The following is a 15810-nucleotide window of genomic DNA, read 5'->3' as shown; positions in this document are numbered from 1 at the left end:
GAAAGAGGAACAGGAGAGAAGCTTCTAGAAGTGAAGGAGGTGCATCCAGATGGCCACTGGTGTGGTGGCTGGAAGGGCCTTGGCGGCCTGTGAGAGCGGGGGTCCTGCCTGTTGCCTTACAAAGCCATTGCCCACAGCTGGAGGGACCCTGGGCGTGGGTGTGACGGCTCATTAGCTCACCTGGCCTCTGCGTGTTCAAATCTTACCACCAGGGGGGGCACAAGAGCCAAAGTGGACCCTGGAGCCTGAACTGGGGTTTCTTTCCCAGAAACAGGAGGCCTTGAGGGAAGGGAGGAAAAGTTTTCCCACTCCAGCACCACAAAGCCTGGAAGGCCTGGCTGCTTCCATGTGATTTCTGACTCAGGGGCTTACCCATATTTTCCTCTTCCAGTTAAGGCAAAACATAATTTTTCCATCGCTCCTTTTCCTGGTTGCCTGTAGGACTAACTGCCTGTAACAAATGCACTGTGGCCCAGAGGTTTCCTGTGCCATAGAATGTCAGGAGGAATGAAAGACACCTCCTGATCCAAAATGCTGTGAACCAAAAAGTATCTGAGACAGATCTCAATCAATTTAGAAAGTTTATTTTGCCAGGGTTACAGACGGGCGCCCAGGAGGCAGGTCTGTGCCTTCTGCAAAGATGATTATTTTGAGGGCTTCAATATTTAACAGGCGGCTGTCCGGGAAAGAGGAAGAAAGTTTTGTTTTAAGGTGTGGGTAGGTAAGAGACAAACGGTTGCATTCTTTTGAGTCTTTGAGCATCCTCTCACTGAATGCACAATTTACATGGCGCAGGAGGGTAGAGAAATCGTCACTTACGCTTGTCTAGCACAGTGAATCTGCATTTTTACATTGGAGGAAGCAAGCAGATATGCATTTGTCTCAGGTGAGCAGAGGGATGACTTTGAGTTCTGTCCTTTGTTCTGTACCTGTAAAGATAAGCTATCAATTTACATTGTCACGGTGAAATTCAACAGAACTGTTTTAGGGCAAATATCATAGGGTCCACAAGAAATTTCCTCGTGGGCAAATTGTGAGAGAAGTGCATAGCTTTTTTTTTTTTTTTTTCTTTAAGACGGAGTCTGGCTCTGTCGCCCAGGCTGGAGTGCAGTGGAGTGATCTTGGCTTACTACAAGCTCCGCCCCCCGGGTTCACGCCATTCTCCTGTCTCAGCCTCCTGAGTAGCTGGGACTACAGGCGCCCGCCACCACGCCTGGCTAATTTTTTTGTATTTTTAGTAGAGATGGGGTTTCTCTGTGTTAGCAAGGATGGTCTCGATCTCCTGACCTCATGATCCACCTGCCTCGGCCTCCCAAAGTGCTAGGATTACAGGCCTGAGCCACAGCACCCGGCGAGAAGTGCATAGCTTTTTAAAAAAATCTTTGTAGCTATCTTATTTAGGAATGGAAGGCAGGTTTGCCTGTGGCAGTTCCCAGCTTGATTTTTCCCTTTGGCTTATTGATTTTGGGGTCCCCATATTTATTTTCCTTTCACAATACTCTTATACAGGCGAGGAGACTGAGGCCCAGAGAGGAGGCTGCTTGCCTAACATAGACCAAAGAGTCAGAACCAAGAGTAGAACTCAGACCCCCTCACTTCAAGTCCAATGCTCTTATCACATAAAAAGGATGCCTTGATTATATGAATGTGGCACTGAACTATATAGGCTGACCCCAATTCTTTCTTCAGTGTAAACAATAATAGCAATGGGAGCAACAGGCAGCATTTCTGTGGCAGGTAGGTTCTAAGGCCTCCCTGTGGATTTCCTCTGCCAACACTCATGTTTACCCTAATAAGTTGTTTCTATTATAAACTTAAATATTTACTGAACTTCTCCCACCAGTACTTGTTAACTTGAAAGAAGGGGGAGACGAGATAAAACCTTTCTTTTCCTAAGACCTGTCTCCCAAGATAGATGGACGCAGGCCCAAAAGGGCAGAATGGAACATTGTCTGTTTTTTGACCTCCTTCCCACCCTCCAGGGTGCTTCACATGCCTCCCCTGTGCTGGAATCGTCCTGGACACGGGTTAGGATGCATAAAGTCAAGCATCACCAAAATTCCTCTGCTTGTCCTCTTGGCATTAGGCACCGTTTAGGCCCTGCCTCTCCTTCCTTGTCCTCCTTCCTCCCCATCTACCACTATCGGTAGTTTCCCCAGTGCAGCCAGCTGCCTGCTTCTGTGTCTTTGCATATACAGTTCCCTCTGCTCGGAATTCCATCCTCCACCTTGACTACTGACTCCACCTTCCCAGGTTGTCAGCTGCTGCAATGTCCCCTGCTCTGGGAAGCCTCCTGGACTCAGATTGACTTGGGGATATGCCCTGTGCCCCTACTTGTTACTAGCTCCTGCTGCTCTGCCTCTGATCTCTCCCTCCCCTTCCTGCCCTGACACCTCATGGGGTTTTGCCCTGCCCTCTCCAGCCTTTATCCCATTGCCCTGCCTTCATTTACTTCTCTCACCTGAACTACTCCACAGCCTCCTAGCAGATTTGCACCTGGTCCTCAGCTCAACTTTCATCTCCCACTGTTCCCCTCATATTACCTAATTGCATCTCCCCAAATACAACATCTCCATTTTCTGGTTTTGTTGTTGTTGTTGTTGTTGTTGTTGTTGTTTTTTGAGGCGGAGTGACGGAGTCTCGCTCTGTAGCCCAGGCTGGAGTGCAGTGGCGCAGTCTCAGCTCACTGCAAGCTCCACCTCCCAAATTCACTCCATTCTCCTGCCTCAGCCTCCTGAGTAGCTGGGACTACAGGCACCCGCCACCGCGTCCGGCTAATTTTTTGTATTTTTGGTGGAGACAGGGTTTCACCATGTTAGCCAGGATGGTCTCGATCTCCTGATCTTGTGATCCGCCCGCCTCGGCCTCCCAAAGTGCTGGGATTACAGGCGTGAGCCACCGCGCCCGGCCAACATCTCCATTTTCCATGCAATCCCCTAAAGCACTGAGCCAAGGACTGGAGATGCCTACAATGGTCCTGGTCCTCAAGGGGCTTCCTACCTGCCCCTCCGGCCTTCCCCCACCCAACTACCTAGAACACAAGCAGAGAACCTATGAAAACACAGCAGATCCAACCATTCCCCTGCTTGAACTCTTCGGTGGCCCCTAATGCTCAGAGTGCAAAGTTCAGGAGCACAAGGCGCTTTCTCACCTCCCCACAAACCTCCTGTGACAGCCCCTGCGCCAGCCTTTGCCCAGGATTCTCCCTTGGCGGCAACTTTCCCTGTGGTTCTGCAGCATCACTTTCCAGTCTGGGTCAGAGGCCTCTCATTAGCCTCTCAGCCCCTAAGCCTCTCTCTGTAACTGCACCTGTCACCCTCAAACCATTGTCTGGCTGCCTGTCTCCTCCCACACCGGACCCTGAGCAGAAACAAGGGCTAATCCATTTTTTTCAGCTCCTACCCCTAATGAAATACCCTAAGAGATACTGAAAAATGTTTTTGAATCAATGAGACAAGTCTAATGCTAATAAACAGGAAAATAACAGCAATGTGCTAACAGTGGCTGTTTCTGATAAGCAGAATTTTTGAGTTCTGTTCCTTTTTTACTTCTTGGTATTTCGGTTGTTTCTGTAATGACTATATCTTGCTTTTGCAATAATAAAGGACGCTAAAGGAAACTTCATTTTGAAAATAATACAAAGGGATTCTGGGACTTCAAAGGAAGGGGACTCTCCACGTCCACTCCAGAGAATCAGGAAAGGAGTGTTTAAAACCCGCAGAATTCCTACAAGTGACGTGGGGAGAGCCAGCCAGCCAGGGCGCATGCTGGCCAGAGAGTGAGGTGGGCTCTGGGTCCGGGAGAAGTCAGATCAGTGCTCTGCACAGGGCCTTGAAGGCAGGACGAGGAATTTCGACTTAGGTCCTTGAATCTGGAGAGCTACAGAAAGTTTGTGAGCTGAAGAGAAGCGCTCCGAGCTTGGTATCTGGAGCAGTCCAAGGTAGCAGCGAACACGTCCAAAGACGCAGGAGAGAGGGTGGGGGAGTAGAGAGAAAACAAGCCGTTTACAAACCCTTTTCCCCTCTGGGGCAACTAAACCTCAAGTGCAGGAAGCGCTTGGGGACTGCCCAGCCCTCAGCTATGTTATTATTCGCTGATAGGTACTTGCTAATTACTTCCAAAAGCCTCCCATCTGTCATCCCACCCAGACTGCGCGCTTCTAATTCCTCCTACCCCACATGCTGTGCCCAGTGAAAAGTATGGCGAGCGAGCGAAGGTTTGCAAGGAGACAGCCGAGGGCGAAATTAAGCCAGGCGGCTTCCCTTTAAATCCTCGCAAAGCAGAAGGGCCCTCATTCCGGCAGCAGGCCTTGGCCAAGGGGCCTTTAGCCCAGACGACCCGCGGAGAGTCTCCCAAAGTAGAGAGCCGGGTCGGGCGCCCAGACCAAACACGGGGGAACCGGAAGGGCGAGGCCTCCACAGAAGTCCGCGGTGAAAGTGGCGGGGAGTGGTTGCCTGGAAAGACCCCAAGACGGCTGGAGGGAGGAGGGGGTGGCGGGTGGGGGTTAGGGCGACTAGGCGGGGAAACAGGGAGAGGGTCGGGCTTCGAGGGGCAGCGGGGGCCGAGGCACGCCGGACCTGGGCGGGGGCAGGGGGCGGGGTGCGGCCCGGGCGGGGCCGATGGGGCGGGAGGCGTGGCCGGAGGGGGGAGTGGGGGGCGGCTTTTCCCGGCACATGCGCACCGCAGCGGGTCGCGCGCCCTAAGGAGTGGCACTTTTTAAAAGTGCAGCCGGAGACCAGCCCACAGCCGCCTGTATCTGTGTCCAGCCCGGGTCCCGCCTGTCCCAGCTGCGCGCGCCCCTCGGTCCCGCACCCGTTCGACCCAGGCTAAGTTAGCCCTCACCATGCCGGTCAAAGGAGGCACCAAGTGCATCAAATACCTGCTGTTCGGATTTAACTTCATCTTCTGGGTGAGTGAGCGCGACTGCCGCACGCTCCGCTCAGGGGCCACCTGTTCGCGGACCCCGGACACTGGCCGCACCGGGCAAGCACCGGGCGGGAAAAGAGAGCGCCCTGCGGCTGCCAGCTGGCTCCAAGGCCGGGTCCAGAGGCGGGCGGGACGGCCGCGACGGGCGCATTCGGGTGGGGGCTCATCACCGCCCAGCCGGCGTGGGGAGCCGGGCCCTCCTGGGATGGGGCGTGCGGGCGGGTCCTGAGCCCTTTTCCTCGCCTAGGATTTGAGCTGGGCTGTGTGTCTGCTCCCATCCCAAGCCCCTCCAAGTGCCAGAGGGGAAGGCAGGGAGAAGCGGAGCACCCCACTTTGGGCCAAGGCCAAGGAGGACGGTGGTGAGCAGTGTGGCTCGTGGTCGGGTGGGGTCTCCCAGGTAGTAGGGGGCGCGAGGAAGGGAGGGTGCGGGCACGGCGAGAGCTCAGCCAAGAGCTGCTCTCACTTTTACACAGGAGCGGAAGGGGTGCCTTGGCCGCGGGTCCGGCCCCGGGACACAGTCCCTGAGAGTCGGGGGCCCCTCCACCCTTGAGGAGGAACCTCGCAGGTCCCGGTTCCCTCAGACTTTGATTCTGAACCACCGTGAGAGCGCCAAACTCCCTGGAAGCTACTGAAAGACTAGCTTGTCTTGATTTCTTTCAAGGATGATAAGTATCTTCACTGGAGAGAACTCTGGGAGTTGGGGAGAGGAGAGGGCAGATACCGATCTGCGCCTCTAGTGGGATGAGTCCTGTGTGTGCATTTCCGGGAGAGATCAGGTGCCAGCCAGCTGCCCGCCCAGGACAGCCTTGGCCTTGCCCCCTCCCCTCCCCGCCAGCCCAGGCGGCCCACCCAAGGCCAGGCAGGGCGCAGAGCGGTCGTTCATCTGGAGAGGCCAACGGGGCCAGGAGCTACAGGGACAGCCACTGCAGGCCACTCAGCCTCTACAAATGGGAAGGCTGAGAGAGGTGACAGAAGCAAGGAATAGGAAACCTTTGTGTCCTTGTTTCTATAGCCACATTCCCTACACACGCATGACAATACTTACCCCTCTGCAGGCAGGAAGGTAGTCTCTGTGCCACTCTCAAGATGGATGTAGAAACAGGTGCATGCCACCAGAGTCTTGTAACAAAAAAGTGCACTTGGCCAGGCACAGTGGCTCATGCCTGTAATCCCAGCACTTTGGGATGCTGAGGCAGAAGGATCGCTTTCATCCAGGTTCAAGACCAGCCTGAGTAACATAGTGCATTAGACCCCATCTCTACAAAAAATAAACAATTAGCTGGGCGTGTTGGCATGCACCTGTGGTCCCAGCTACTCAGGAGGCTGAGATGAAAGGATCACTTGAACCTGGGAAGTCAAAGCTACAGTGAGTCATGATTGCACCACTGCACTTAGCCTGGGTGACAGAGTGAGCCCGGTCTCAAAAAAACAAAACAAAAGAAAGAAACAAAGTGTACTTATTCCCCTGGAGCTGGTCACTGAGGTCCTCACAAGCCTCCTTAGGGAAATCTCCTAAGATTTACTCCTCCCCAGAGCTGAAGGGGTGGTGGAACAGATTTCCAGTTTGCAGAGATTGACCTCCCCTAGTTCATCAGTCACCATAACACACGCCCTAGTAAGAACAGCATGTAGGTGTGCTCCTGCCCAACCCTTGACTTGCTTTAAGAAGACCCTGCGGGCCATGGGCACCCCTCCTCCTGTGTTGTCACCCACCCCAGCAACCAGCCAGCTGCCACGCTTAGCTTCTTCCTTTCTTTTTCTTTTTTTTTTTTTTGAGAAGGAGTCTCGCTCTGTCTCCCGGGCTGGAGTGAGAAGGAGTCTCGCCCTGTCGCCCGGGCTGGAGTGCAGTGGCCGGATCTCAGCTCACTGCAAGCTCCGCCTCCCAGGTTTACGCCATTCTCCTGCCTCAGCCTCCCGAGTAGCTGGGACTACAGGCGCCCGCCACCTCGCCTGGCTAGTTTTTTTTGTATTTTTTAGTAGAGACGGGGTTTCACCGTGTTAGCCAGGATGGTCTCGATCTTCTGACCTCGTGATCCACCCGTCTTGGCCTCCCAAAGTGCTGGGATTACAGGCTTGAGCCACCGCGCCCGGCCAGCTTCTTCCTTTCACCAATCCCTGGCAGCAGAAAAGTATGTGGGAAGGCAGCTGGCCTCACCCACCCCTGACCTTTGGGAGTTTTCCTCTCCCCTCCCAGGTACAGTCTCTCCCTGACTGTGTTGGTTAGTCCTCAGCTGTCTGCCTAGACTGCATCCAGGTTTGAGACTGCAGGGGAACACAGACTGCCACCGTGTGCCTCCCTACCCCCATCTGCCCCGTGGCATATGCAGGAAGCTGATGCGAGGCTCCCACGGCCAGTGGTATCTACTCTGTCTGTGGCCTGCTGGCCTGCAATCTGTCCATACTGTCCTCAGCCTGCCACCCCACTCGTATTCAGAGGCCCCTACCCATGGCCCCGGCCCAGGTGCAGCTGATGAGCTATGTAGTCTGAAACAGAAATCACTCACACTGGAAATGTTTGGAATGACTTTTGAAGATCGTGCAGTCCAGCCCTCTTATTCATAGTGAGGCGGCAGAGGAAGAGAGATGGGGTGATTTACCCCAGATCATAGAGACAGAGCCAGTATTACAACTCCTGGGGCCTCTACTTTACTTCTGTCCTCTTCGATCTTCATCAGAAGCAGGAAGGTGGGCAGTAGCTATGCTTTCCTGAATTACTGTTCATTTGTCCGGTATCTGGGTCCCTATAGAGATGAAGCCCTCATCCCTAGGAGATGATGTAATGAAAAGGAAGACTGTGGTCGGTCCACTTGTGCAGAGTCTTAGTCTTTAGAGCCTTTCTTGTTCTAGTCCCATGATGTAGCCAAGAGCAGGAAGCATTGTCCTCACTGTACTGACGATCAGGAAACTATTTCCCAGGGAGGTTACGTGACTTATCCTAGATGACAGGGCAGGGTGGTCTCAGAACTAGGTTACTTCACCCAACTGGGTTTGGCTGCTGAGTGGGAACGGGAGAAGGGTGGAATGAAGCTCCCAAAACTCTCTTAAGGAAAACTGTAACCCAAGGGAACTGCTTGGGTGATTATATTGTCACCACATCCGTTTCTCTCTTGAGATCAGACATTTATAAACTTGGCATTTGGAACCTGATGTGGGCCTTGAAAAGCAGGAATTGTGAGGCCAGTGCCCAGCAGTGCTTCACACAGAGGATGCCGAGAGCGGGTGTCCAGCAGGCATCCAGAGAGAGGCCAGCCTCAGTAGAGTAGGATGGTTCTTGGGGGGCTATGCCTCTTCCCTGGCCTGATCTCATCCCCGTGGATCACTCCCTGATGGCCAGTTCTGCACAGCCTGCCCTTCCCAGGTCTGATGGCCACAGCCAACCAGCAAATCAGTTTGTTCTTCCAGCGCCTCCAGAACCAGCCCTCCTAGCTCTATTTTGGTTTCTACATTTCCTTCAGACCTCCGTGCCCGCCCGCCCGCCCACCCCCCAAAAATCAGTTGAGAGGGAAAACATCTTGCTGATGTCCATGTGGTAGACAATACAAGTATTTATCTCCAGCTGAAATGGGGAGCCAGGGTTAGGGCCAGTCCAGTCTAACACTTGCATGTCTGCCCTCTTTCTGGTCAGACAAGGGGAGGAACTCCTTAGGGCAAAAGAGGGAAAGGTTTGGCTGTACTGAGAGAGCCCAGTCCCCTCCCCACCTCCCTCAGCCCCTTTGCGTACTGTCTCTCACCCCTTACTCCCTAATGGAAATAGCAGTGCGGGGCTGGGAGTCTCTTTCCAAGAAACCGTATCCCCTGGACCTAGGGGAGGCTAGTGCGAAACGCAGAGACCTAAACTGGGAATTCAAAGACCTGGATGTGAGTCCAGCTCTGTCCTCAACTCACCTTGAAACCTTGGGCTGGTCACTTCTGTGCTCTAAGCCTCAGTTTCCTCATCTGTAAAAAAATGGCTTGGAACAGATGGTCTCAAAAGGTCCTTTCAGGCTCAGTCTACGAACCCAGCACCCCTCCCCACACCACATGCAGCAACAGGACTTTCCCACACACCCAAAATAGGAACCAGTGTTGGGTACAATGCATGCTACGTTGGTGATGGTCACACTAAAAGCCCAGACTTCACCACTATGTAGCAATGCTACATTCGTGTCCCCTAAATCTATAAATAATAACATAATAAACAAAATACAAGTCACGAATTGGAAATGGGAGATGGATACCAAGGCTTGTCCTCAGAATTCAGCTTTTCTTGACCTTTACCTCTGGAGCAAGAGCCCAGCTGTTGCTTCTCTTTTCTCTTACCACTCAGTTCCCTCTCCTCACCCTGGCTGGGGTCTCTCTCTGAGGGAGTTCTGTGTTCATTGCCCATATACGTTAGTACGTAGCCTAGTGGTCAAAGCACCAATCCTGGGTTACGTGTCTCATCACCAGATAGGACTGGTGACCACCGCACAGGGTTGCTGTGAGAGTTAGATGGGGAACGTGTGTAGTGCACTTAGCATAGTAGATTGCACTAGACGCGTCTTCCAATGGTAGCTCTTGTTACTCACTAGTGGAGAGTGGATTGGGGCCCTGGGGAGGGTGGGAGCAGTTCTCTAGTGTGGAAGTCTAAACCGCAAGTGTGGCCAGGAGGACCCTCGCCATCCACACACCCGCCTCCCTGCCTCTTCCTGTATCAGCGCCAGCTTTTGTCCTGTACATCAAAACCCCGACTCCATTTCATGGGTTGCTACTGCTCATTTGGCTACGGGGAGGCCCCGCTTCTGAAAATAAAATCGCATGTCAGAGAAACCCTAAGGATCAGGATTCTGGATCTGGGCAGGGCTTGGACAAGTTGGGTGGCAGCGGCAAAAGCCCCTCCCCACAGTCTGCCTTTTCCCCCAGAAGCAAGTTGCTGGGACTGTTGCATAAAATGGCTCCCACCTCCAGTGCCCAGACAGCCTGCGCTGGGGCGAAGCTGGCAGGCTTGGGGAGAGGTGAGCTGAGGCCAGGTGTCTGCATCCTTTGCCCAGAATTTTGATGGTCTCTCCCCTGCACCCACAATGGGTTGTGAACAACAAAGACCCGATCTTTTGATGGTGGTAAGGGTTCCTCTGTACATGCTCACACTCACGGTTTCTGGCCCTTTCTTTTCATCGTGGCCCACAGCACCATTCCAGACCCTGCTCTATTGTGTTCGGAGGAAGCAGCTGCTGGCTCCGGCCCGAATTTGGGAGTGCTTTGGTAAGCGGCGCTCTCTAGGGCCCTGCCAGTACTGACTCTAGATGAGCCCTCTGCGGCTGCTGGGCTCGCAGATCAGCCTTCTCACCCCTTACACACACGGGTCCTGTGTTTGTTTTGTCTGCTTTTTTTGTTTGTTTGTTTGTTTTTGTTTTCGTGTTCTGTTCAATTTTATAAGGAGGCGTAGTGTTTGGACGTGGTTGCAGGGTTGGGTTTGGAACTTAATAATACGTTGGATTTACAAAAGCGCCTCTTCTTCTAAAGAACACGAACCTTGATGGTTCTTGCCTGGGTGTGGTTCTCACCTGGGTGAGCCTGGCTGTGAGGGTAGGGGGCCTGAGGTCACCCCAGCCACAGCTTCTGTGGTCCTACTGGCAGCGTGTTCTAGACAGACCTGTGTGTGGAGCTGGGAAAAGGAGAGTGGAGAAGTTTGAGGAAGCTGCATGTTTATGTTCTGTGTTGCTCCCTCCCCCAGGTTGGGGTCAGCGGGACTTTATTTGGATCTACCTCAGGTCTTTTCAACCAAATCCTTGCAGAAACAGGCTTTACCCCATACATACAGAAGAGCCACGACTTCATTGTTAAGAGTCTGAAAATCTGGGTGAGAGCCCGTCAGACCCATGGCCTCAGAGAGCAGGAAAAATCCTTTGCAACTAGGAAGGAAATTCAGAAGACAAAAAAGTGTGGGGAGCTGGAGGTTGGGGGCTGGTCTTTCTACATTTCTTTCTTTCTTTATTTTTTTTTTTGGAGACAGTTCTCACTCTGTCACCCAGGCTGGAGTGCAGTGTTAACAATCATGGCTCACTGCCACCTCAACCCCCCCCCACTCAGGCGATCCTCACACCTCAGCCTTCTGAGCTCCTGAGTAGCTGGGACTACAGGCATGTGCCACCACACCCAGCTAACTTTTTAATTTTTTTGTAGAGACAGGATCTCACTATGTTGCCCAGGCTGGTCTCAAACTCCTAGGCTCAAGCGATCCACCCGTCTTGGCCTCCCAAAATGCTAGGATTACAGGAATGAGCCACTGCGCCTGGCCTACGTTTCTTAAATTTATGTTTTAAGGCCTGACTGCAGATTACTTGCCTGTTTTATTCCACGGAAAAAGTCATGCTGGTCCAGGGACATTCTCATTTTCCATCAAGCGATGGCACGCAGCCGTAGAAAGAACATCCTGTCCCCAGATGAGATAATTTTTTTTGAGATAATTTTATAATAATTATATCTATCTGGTAATTTCCTTCCCCCCACCCCTCCAGAAATACTTAGTTGTGGATAGTTTTTAGGTACTATATCCTGTCATCCTAGTCTAGTATATCTTAACCTTTTTAGGGAAATTCCTTTTTGGGAATTCCTTGGAATCAGTACGACCTGCCTCCAGAAAAATGGTATGTCTGTTTCTGGAGGCCCATAGACATCTTTTTTTTTTTTTAATTCTTTTTCTCTGTTGCCCAGGCCGGAGTATGGTGGCACCATCATAGCTCACTGCAACCTCAAACTCCTGGGCTTTACACAATCCCGGCCACAGCCTCTCAAGTAGCTGGGGCTATAGCACACAGCACTATACCCGGCTAATTTTTTTGTAGAGAGGGGGTCTCTCTATATCGCCCGAGCTGGTCTTGAACTCCTGGTCTCAGGCAGCCCTTCAGCCTCAGGACTCCCAAAGCACTGGAATCATAAATGTGAGCCACCACGCCCAGCCTGAACTCACGCTATAAACACTCTGTATTGGTTTTTCTCCCTCAGTTTCCAGACAGCCCCTGCTCTGTCCTGAGTCCCGTATTTCAGCCATAAGAAGCAGGTTGCCTCACCGTTCCCCGGGGGCTGCAGTGGGGGCATAACGGGACTTTGTGAAAGGCATGAGAAACCCTAAATTCCCTGGTCATCCAGTGCGGCTCAGATGGGACAGCTGGCCTCCCACCCATCCGTCTGACCCTCAGCTTAATCATTGCCCAAGGAGTGGTTTTCACTCTCGGTTAGTTTAATGAGTGCTCTGTATTTCTAGTCCACACGAAAAATGCAACTTTATGATCTTCCAGCCAGGTTAGGCCTCTTCGCTTAGCTTTTTCCATAGCTTGGTGCTTCACTTTGTTCAGGAACCGTGGAGGTCCGTCTCTCTTCTCCTTCCCTCCAAATGCAGATGGAAAGGCTTGTCCTCTGAGGACTTGAAGAAAGGAGGAATGTCTCAGGAGGGATCAATTGGGGAGCTAGACTCCCGAGGAGTTGAGAAGCAGCCTGGTTGAGTAACTGGGAAAGGCAAAGCAGCCTGACTTGGAAAGGGGCCCGTGTTAATGTGATTCCAGAGAAAGTCCCTGTGGAGAGAAGTTTGGGGACTACTGACTTGGAGAAAAATCAGAAACCAGGGTCTTAAGGGCCCTTCCTGTTCAATCCTTTTGCCAGGCATTGTACCCACGGGAAGAAATAGTGGTTCCTGTGAGCTCTGTTAGAGAAGTAACCCTTCAGGCCGGGCGCGGTGGCTCACACCTGTAATCCCAACACTTTGGGAGGCCGAGGCGGGCAGATCACCTGAGGTCGGGAGTTTGAGACCAGCCTGGCTAACATGGAGAAACCCCGTCTCTACTAAAAATACAAAATTAGCCAGGCATGGGGGCGTGCACCTATAGTCCCAGCTACTGGGGAGGCTGAGGCAGGAAAATCGCTTGAACCCAGGAGGTGGAGGTTGCGGTGAGTTGAGATTGTGCCACTGCACTCCAGCCTGGGTGACGAGCGAAACTCCATCTCAAAAAAAAAAAAAAAGAAAAGGAAAGAAACCCTTCAGAGCTTACCCAATACACATCCAAGTTTCCAGTGAACACCCCTGGGCAGGCTAAGCAGCTGGTGGCTCCTGCCAAGCCCTCACCTCGGAACCGAGCTTCACAGCTTCAGGTGCCAGTCCCTTGCTGACACTCCTAGTCTGAGCTGTGTGTTATTATCCAAGTGCAGAAACAACACAACACATGGGCATAGGAGAAGATCCTTGACTGAGGCTAAAAATACCATAATAAGGCAGTTTTATTAATTATGAATTTATTAATTCAAAACCTATTCTAGGATTTTAGGGTTTTTTTTGAGATGGAGTCTCTCTCTGTCACGCAGGCTGGAGTGCAGTGGTGCAATCTCGGCTCACTGCAAGCTCCGCCTCCCAGGTTCACTCCATTCTCCCGCCTCAGCCTCCCAAGTAGCTGGGACTATAGGCACCCGCCACCACACCCAGCTAATTTTTTGTATTTTTAGTAGAGATGGGGTTTCACTGTGTTAGCCAGGATGGTCTCGATATCCTGACCTCATGATCCGCCTGCCTAGGCCTCCCAAGTGCTGGGAGTCACCACGCCCAGCCTGTTTTGTTTTGTGAGATGGAGTTCACTCTTGTCACCCAGGCTGGAGTGTCATGGCACCATCTCAGCTCACCACAACCTCCGCCTTCTGGGTTCAAGCGATTCTCCTGCCTCAGCCTCCTGAGTAGCTGGGATTACAGGCACCCACCACCACACCTAGCTAATTTTGTATATTTGGTAGAGACGGGGTTTCTCCATGTTGAACAGGCTGGTCTCAAACTCCTGACTTCAGGTGATCCACCCGCCTCAGCCTCCCAAAGTACTGGGATTACAAGCGTGTAGTTTAATTTCTTTTAAATCTAAATTGATTGAGTCTATAGTATAATAATATAGTGTACTGATTCATTAAAACTCTAGATGAAAAGATCAGCAAAATCATAGTATTTGTGAACTCATTCTTGCTTTTTTTGTTGTTTGTTTGTTTTGAGACAGAGTCTCGCTCTGTCCCCCAGGCTGGAGTGCAGTGGCATGATCTTGGCTCACTGCAACCTCCGCCTCCCAGGTTCAAGTGATTCTCCTGCCCCAGCCTCCCGAGTAGCTGGGACTACAGGCATGAACCACCACGTCCGGCTAATTTTTGTATTTTTAGTAGAGACAGGGTTTCACCATGTTGACCAGGCTGGTCTTGAACTCGTCACCTCAGGTGATCCACCCACCTCTGCCTCCCAAAGTGCTGGGATTACAGGACTTTGTGAGCCACTGCACCAGGCTCATCGTAGCTTTTCAAGTCAATAGAAGTCTGGTGTTTGAATCCACGTCACGTCTTCCCTTCTAGGTGTGCAGTTGGGGTGCACTAGTGTGCATCCACACCCCAGATTCATGCCCAACTCCATTGGATGCTTTCCAGGTGGGGAGTCGTCCATACCTCCCTCAGCCGCCCCATTCCTAGAGACTGGACGCCCTTCCCACTAAGACATATTCCTCCTGCTCTCCGTGGTGCAATGTAAACATCTTCTTTCTCGCGACGTGGGGCTGTGGATTTAAATTTATTACTGTTAAGCTCAGATGTTTTAAAGCTTCCTGTCTACAAGCCTGAGAAAATCTCTTCATACTCTCCTTTCCTCCACTCTAGACAAAGTGTAGCCCTGGCTCCCTAAGGCATACAACCCTTTAGAGACCCAGACTGCTAATTTCTTCCTTTTCTTTCTTTTTTTTTGGGCGGGGGGACAGAGTCTCGTTCTGTTGCGCAGGCTGGATGGAGTGCAGCGGCACAATCTCGGCTCACTGCAACCTCTGCCTCCTGGGTTCAAGCGATTCTCATGCCTCAGCCTCTGGAGTAGCTGGGATCACAGGCATGTACCACCATGCCTAGTTAATTTTTGTATTGTTAGTAGAGATGGGGTTTCGCCACATTGACCAGGCTGGTCTCGAACTGCTGACCTCAGGTGATAAGCCTACCTCGGCCTTCCAAAGTGCTGGAATTACAGGCCTGAGCCACTGTGCCCAGCTGGGACTGCTCATTTCAAATAGAAATTAGATTCTTTTCCAGGATGGGGAGGGACACTTTGGCCTCCTTTGTCATGGGAAGCTGTCACTCACCTCTAGGACTCCGGGGTGTGTCTTGAGAGCTCAGGGCTATAACACAGAGGCCTGTGCTGATGTCGTCATGTTCCTCTGCCCTTTGCTGGCAGGATGGTTCTGGGGAAGGGCAGAGGCTCTGGGTCCCACTCTGGGGCTGTTTCCACGGGGTTTGGAAGGACCATGGCCACTGAACGGGCTGCGGCCCCATCTACGGACGCAATACCAATAGGCAGCTGCAACAGTGCAGCCAGGGGGAGAGGAGGGTGTGCGAGTTACCCTGGAGAGTCCTTTCCCAGAGCGCTGCCTCTGTCCACGCTGACTAGATGACCAGTAGAACCAAGGGTGTGGCTGAAGCTCTCAGGCCAAAGGCCAGGGAGAGGAAGCACCAGCTATTTTTTTAGACTCTGTTCATTGAGCGCCCACTCCCCCCACCACCCCCGAGTGAGGCCAGGCGTAGGTGGCACCTCCAGCCCAGGTGGTCCCTGCAGCTGCCTTGCTATCGGGGAGGAGGCGGGCATCTGCAAGCTGCCTTCCTTCCTGTGCAGATGGACTCCTTTGGGGCCTTTAAAGATGGAAAACACCACTTTGAAATGGGATTAGATATGAACGGGGGGAGAAGGGGCAAAAGGGAAAAATTCTGGCTTCAGAATAGAATAAATGGATCAAAAACACAAACAGCTTAACAAAGTAATTAAGAATGTGGGCTCTGCAGTCAGACCATTCTGGGTTCAAGTTCTAACTCTGCCACTTACATTCTGGGTTCAAGTTCTAACTCTGCCACTTACTTGCCCTGTGATCTCAGTTCAGCAGC

At 52.2% G+C, this 15810-nt stretch overlaps 1 protein-coding gene across 1 annotated transcript in view; it reads left to right on the top strand.

The window, feature by feature from the left end:
- Window positions 1-4666: 4666 nt before the first annotated feature.
- Window positions 4667-15810, top strand: part of CD9 (CD9 molecule) — a 40611-nt gene continuing 29467 nt past the window's right edge. Inside the window, exon 1 of the mRNA XM_010385966.2 lies at window positions 4667-4909. Coding sequence (XP_010384268.1) covers window positions 4844-4909 — 66 coding nt within the window. The 5' untranslated portion in view covers window positions 4667-4843. The remainder of the gene's footprint in view (window positions 4910-15810) is intronic.

Source organism: Rhinopithecus roxellana, chromosome 10 (assembly GCF_007565055.1).
Source record: "Rhinopithecus roxellana isolate Shanxi Qingling chromosome 10, ASM756505v1, whole genome shotgun sequence".
Taxonomy (NCBI): Eukaryota; Metazoa; Chordata; class Mammalia; order Primates; family Cercopithecidae; genus Rhinopithecus; species Rhinopithecus roxellana.
This window is presented reverse-complemented; position numbering and strand designations above follow the sequence as displayed.